The sequence below is a fragment of the Zea mays genome, chromosome 2 (genome assembly GCF_902167145.1).
Source record: "Zea mays cultivar B73 chromosome 2, Zm-B73-REFERENCE-NAM-5.0, whole genome shotgun sequence".
Classification (NCBI taxonomy): domain Eukaryota; kingdom Viridiplantae; phylum Streptophyta; class Magnoliopsida; order Poales; family Poaceae; genus Zea; species Zea mays.
The window spans coordinates 100,484,509-100,490,779 of record NC_050097.1 but is presented as its reverse complement, the minus strand read 5'-3'; the positions used below and the strand labels follow the sequence as shown (position 1 = coordinate 100,490,779).

The 6,271-nt window shown below is 43.5% G+C and overlaps 1 protein-coding gene across 1 annotated transcript; it reads left to right on the top strand.

The window, feature by feature from the left end:
* The first annotated feature begins 1,202 nt into the window (after positions 1-1,202).
* Positions 1,203-2,039, top strand: LOC109944240 (probable amidase At4g34880). Its single transcript, XM_020548935.1, has 2 exons — positions 1,203-1,817; positions 2,022-2,039. The coding sequence occupies exons 1-2, from the start codon at positions 1,203-1,205 to the stop codon at positions 2,037-2,039; spliced, it is 633 nt and encodes a 210-aa protein (XP_020404524.1).
* Positions 2,040-6,271: the final 4,232 nt, after the last annotated feature.

Below are 6,271 nucleotides of genomic sequence, written 5' to 3'. Positions count from 1 at the left end.
TGCAATGTATTGACGATTTCAATAAGTGAATGTCAGTGTATATACATACTTTACACTGACGGTGTACTTTATACAGCCGCTAGTGTATATGATATTTCCACTGGCGACGTACTTTATACAGCCGCCAGTTTATATATATCCTTTACACGGACGGTGCACTTTATACAGCCGCAAGTGTATATGATATTTCCACTGGCGGCGTACTTTATACAACCGCCAGTGTATATACATCTTTTCCACTAACAATGTACTTTATACAGCCGCCAGTGTATATGATATTTCCACTGGCGGTGTCCTTTATATAGCCGCCAGTGTATATATATCCTTTACACTGACGGTGCACTTTATACAGCCGCTAGTGTATATGATATTTCCACTAGCGGCGTACTTTATACAGCCGCTAGTGTATATATATCCTTTACATTGACGGTGCATTTTATGCAGCCGCCAGTGTATATGATATTTCCACTGGCGGTTTACTTAATATAGCCGCCAGTGTAAATGCATCTTTTGCACTGACAATTCTGTTAAGTGAACCATCAGTGTATATATATTTATACTGCCGGTTCGTTAAGGCGGGCCCGCCTGTTTTTTTCACTGGCGTGCTGTAACTGAAACCGGCAGTATAAATTTCTGTGTGCTGCCACCTTAGAGCTCTTTTCTACTAGTGGTATTCACTCGCAATCACGCCTGGATTTTTACATTCTGTCAAGCCGAAGGTATAAATGCAATTCGATATTATTCATGTTTATTCATGATGATATAATAAAAATATTCTAATGATGTCATAAGATTATTCATGTTATTTTTCATGTTTCATAGCTTCTACTTTCATAATTATATACTGAGATGATGAAGGTACATCTTGCATAACCTTCGTCCGAAGATCATTATTTACTAAGGGAGATAATGCTTCGAAGGATAAAGATACTTAATTATTAATATTTTGTGTTGTCTTATTTTTAACTCATAACATTTGATAACAAGTACCCAACACTGGGGAATAACTCTTAAAAGCCTGTTGGTGTTATTCCATCCAAAAATTAATAGAAAGTTTGTTGTGGTATTGGTAACCATGTTTTAAGCGATTGTGATACGGAAATAAGGGGTACCAGCCACTACCAGATTTTGGAAGTTCGTGAGAGGGATCAACGTTTTTGCTACAAGGAATCTAACATTCTCATAGAATATGTTCAACGTTCATGGCCTGCCAAATGGAAGAACGTAAAAACAGAAACAGAATTCTATACAAGGGTGACGAGTCATTTATCGTGCTCGCCAGCAGAGTACTCAACAGTGAGAGCATGGCCCGGCTACGGCTGCTCCTGCTCGCGGCCGTCCTCGCGCTCACCGCCGGCACCTGCCGCAGCTTCGAGTTCCAGGAGGCCACCCTGGACGCCATCCACCTGGGGTTCAAGAACGGCAGCCTGACGTCGATGGCACTCGTCCAGCACTACCTGGGCCAGATCAGCCGCCTCAACCCGCTGCTGCACGCCGTCATCGAGGTCAACCCGGACGCGCTCAGGCAGGCGGCGCGGGCAGACGCCGAGCGGCGGTCGTCCGGTGACGGTCGGGTCGGCGGGCTGCACGGCGTGCCCGTGCTGCTCAAGGACAACATCGGGACCCGCGATGTGCTCAACACGACGGCCGGGTCCCTGGCGCTGCTGGGGTCGGTGGTCAGGCGTGATGCTGGCGTGGTGACCAGGCTACGCCGCGCGGGCGCCGTCGTGCTCGGGAAGGCCAACATGGACGAGTGGGCCAACTTCCGCAGCGCCATCGGCACCGGCGGGTGGAGCGCGCGCGGCGGGCAGGGCAAGGTGAGTGCTGTTGTTGGCTTTCCGCTTTCCTTGAACTGTTTATTATCGCCGACCGACCTAGCAGCATAGTACTTGGTAGAGTTGGAGTATATAGGTTAAGCCAAATCTGGTCGATATTGTAGATAGTACGAGTACGAGCACTCGTAATGCTGACACTGCATGGCAACTTTTCTTGTTTAATTTCTGGCGTCTTCCATGAATTAGATACGCATCATGTATTAATGAATGGAGACCAGAAGCACGAGACAATCTTTGGGATTAGTGACGTAGTTTGAGAGTTAAAAGATTCGTCAAAAACAATCTCTACTTTACCAAAAGTTAATCAAACAGTTTACGAAATATAAATTTATCAAATTAGACTCCTTGGTAGAGTTTCTCTCATAGCTCCTTGAAAAAATCTACCAAAAAAAGAGATTCTTTAATGGCCTCTTCTTAGAAAAGGGAAGGAACTACTCAAAATATAACAGGAGCTGGAGCCCTAAAAATGAACTTCTACTAACTGTCTTCTATGTTTTTCATTTTGTCAGCCTCACATCGTAGGAAGAGTTGTGTTTTCAATCAAATGGGAGCTTGTTGAATCTAAGGACCAGATTTATCATTTTGGTAAAGCTTCTCAAGATGTATTTCATCAACTTAGTTTTAGAGTGATAAAAAATAACCACCGCTACCATTAGATAAAAATGGGCTTTCTCATTCTTTCTTTCTTATTTCTGTTTGTTTCTATATGGTTCGTTTTTCCATCGCTTCCTCGTCTGTTGTCACTCGGCTTTCTTCAACTACGGCTTGTCATCTCCCTCCCTATGGCGCCAACAGTCACGCCCCTCCAACCGCGCATCGCATTGCCCATCCCGAAGTCCCGAACGGACCTGCCTCAGCGGCCGCGCCCTTCGCTTACGGCCGTACCCCCACGTGTTTGACGTTTTTTTCCTAAAGAAACAAAAATAGATCAGCCATTGATATGTGAGGCCTATACATGAGAAAAAAAGAGTATTTTAACTGAAGCAAACGGTTTTATGGTGGATTTAAGGCCTGTTTGTTTCAGCTTATAGATTATATAATCTGGATTATAATCTAAATTATATAATCCAGATTATAATCTAGATATATTATAATCTATATGTAGTTGTTTGGTAGTTTAGATTATACAAATGTAGATTATTCACAAAGACAACAATACTCTTATTGTTTATTTGAGGTGAGAAAAAAAAGATGGCATATATTGTAATTTCTATTTACATTATCATGGGTAGTAGGTCTTTTGCCAAAATAATTTCAAATAAGCTAGTCTTGAGGAGATTATGAGATTATCATAATCTGAAGTTTAGATTATATAATCTGAACTTATAATCTATGTGTTTGTTTAACTATTGAATTGTTTGCTCTGGATTATATAATCTAGAGAGATTATAATCTGAAATAAACAGGGCCTTAGATTCACGATAGAGCTGCTTGATAACGGATTTTAGACTTAAATTAATTTTCCACTATTGAAAGTGTCAGAAACATATTCTAATGCGCGCACCTTAACCACTAGTACCCTTGTGCGCACTAAGGCTATCTCCATGGGTCTTACTTATCTCATTTTATATTTTTAAACTCAACTATGTTAATAATACAGTCTATAGTGTAAAAAAATATTTTACATAATCATATGAACCATCTATTGACCTTAGTAAAGCGCGGATAAACAAGGGGGCACATATTTTATATGGACCGAAAATCCTTTTTTCTGTCTCCGTTCTTGTCTCTAGTTTTACGAACTGCTTTTATTGGTTATTTTAGTGGGTGTTTGATTTTAAGAATTAATTCATTCTAGATAAGGTGGTCTATCATGAGTCTATTTCATAAATTTGGTGGAATAAAATCATTCTTAATATTATTACTAATTATTAGCCTATAAAAAATAAAATGTTTATAAATCAACTTATTTAATTTCACAAACCAAATAAAAAGTAATAAGCGAGAAGATGATGGACTACATTATTCTTATTCTTGAAACCAAACACGCTTTTATATTTTTTTCTATCAAGTTTCAAGACCATTGCTATTGGCCATTGAGTTATACTGGTTTTGTCTTTCGGAGTATTAGGTATGTGGAAGATGAAATATAAGATATGATTTCATATCTAATATACATTGAAAAACAGTATTTTGAAAACTTATACTAACAGTTTTGTACAGAAAAAAATAAATAAAAATAGTCCATAAAAATATTCAAAGTTATATCAATTCACCAGAAATAAATAGAATATAGTCCATCTCATTATTAAGATATATACATATGTCTTTGCAGATAGCTGATAGAAAGGATATGCAGCTTCTGTTTTTAGTAATAATGTTGTCATTAATACCCTGAATCCTAAAAAATAAGATAAAGAATTAAAATATTTGGTATGTATAATAAACTTTGCACTATAGATTTCATAACTTTGCTCTAGCTCGATTGAAACTTAGTGTTGCACCTGAAACTTAGGACATTTCGTCTAGCGTACATCTAATTAAAAATTTTTGTAATACAAAATGTTGGGCTTCAGGTCTCATCCAAATTTACTCCTAAATCCAAAAAAATTACATAACCAGATATTAAACCTTTCAACTTTACAGATCGCGACACATTAAATAGAAAAACTATTGCTATAAAGTGAGGGGGTGTGTTGGAACCTTTCCGTCCGGGCAGCGCCAAATGTTGGGAACCTTTCCGTCCAGGTAGGTTAATCCAATGGGGAACGGGAGGTGTGTTTACAAGGTTTAGTAAGGAATGCCAAAAGCTTTTCTCATTATTGTTGCGGGCACTGTACAGGGGTATTTATAGGCACTCGAGCGGCTGTTTGTCCCTTGTCAAAGACGTTTATGCCCTCGAGTACCCGGTTTATCCCCAGAATACTGCCACAAGGAGAGGTTACATGCAGTCATTACAGTAAGGCTATTACAGACACGACCCTTAACGCGCTTATCTTTGTGGGGCCCATTACCATGGGCCGAATCCCACATGGGCCTCCTGGGGCGGCGACGACGTGGGAGACCCGTAGACTTCGACAGAGCCATCGTCGTGCAACCCGTCCGCGAAGGGGACCGCGCAGGTCTCCGTCCAGTCGGCGCCTTCGGCCTGCCTTGCGACGCGTTGTGGATGTGACCATCTGCGCAATGGGCAGGCGAAGTCATAGAGTGAAGGGTAGCATGTTCGCCTTCGCCCCAACATTTGCCCTCTGAGGGGCCAGTTCGACCAAGTCAGCTGGTGTCGAAGACTGCCGCTAGATGGTGAAGATGCTGCCCTCGCTCGAATTGGTCCCGCGGGGGTTTTTTGAAATGTGACCGTTGATGGACGTGTTACTGTTGGACCGTGTGTTTCCCGAGGCATCGCGTCGTGCCTATAAAAAGTCGACTGCGGTCGGCTCTGTTTCCTGCTCTTGTTTTGCGCTGTAGAAAACCCTAGCTTTTGCAAACCGCTCGCCTGCCCTCCTTGCTCTCCCGCTTCGGAAATTTGGCCCGTGTCAAGCAGACCGCGCGCCGTCGCCGACGGTACGTAGCAATGTCTTCTTCCTCGTCTGCTGCGAGTGCGTCATCAGCCGTCCCATCGTCCGAGGATACGTTGAGTGATTTGGCAGTGATGGAGTTGCAGCCGGGCCACACCATGCAGTTCGGCACTTCAAGGATTTCCTCGGTCCGCGTGCTGGAGATGCAGCGACTTGGATACTTTGGTGACGGTGTCGGGCTGGTTCTGGGCACAGAGGAGATCCCTGAGCCTAAGGGCGAATTGGTTGTGTTTAAGGCCTTTTTCATCGCCGGCCTTCGTCTCCCGGCGCATCGCTTCGTGGCGGAGGTTTTGCGGAGGTTCGAAGTGCAGGTCCACTAGTTGACGCCTAACGTCGTGGTTGCGCTGGTGAAGTATGTTTGGGCGGTTGCTTCTTATGGCGGGTAACCGTCTGTGGAAGTCATCGCCAATAATTATTGCCTGCACTAGCAAAAAAAGGAAAATAGGAAATAAGAATGCACAATTTGGATCGTGCACCTTCACGCCGAGGACTGGAAAGACTTCAGCGGAAGTGGTGGAGATGTGCCAGGAACAAGTGGGGCAACTGGTGGGATTTTTGGTTTTATGAGTCTTGTGGTGAAGTCGAAGATCTGCCTGGGCTCCCTCCGGCCATTCTATGCTCTCACTGTTATGTGGCATTCCCTCGATTCGAGGTGACGGAGGATGAAGAGGACGAAGGGGCCCTTCGGTACGCTACCCGCCTGAGTAGCGGGCGCGATTTGGTTGAGAAATTTATCGGATATGGTGTGTGGCCCTTGGCACACGGCTAGGTACTAGGCGAAATGTGCTCTCGCCGGATGCCGACCCTGGGCGATTGGTTGGTACGAAGTCCTGCCTTCGTTGTGGATTTACGAGGTCAGAACCCGGCGGCGTTCGTGCGCGAAGTGGAGACCAAGGCTGCGAAGATTGTAGGGCAATATGT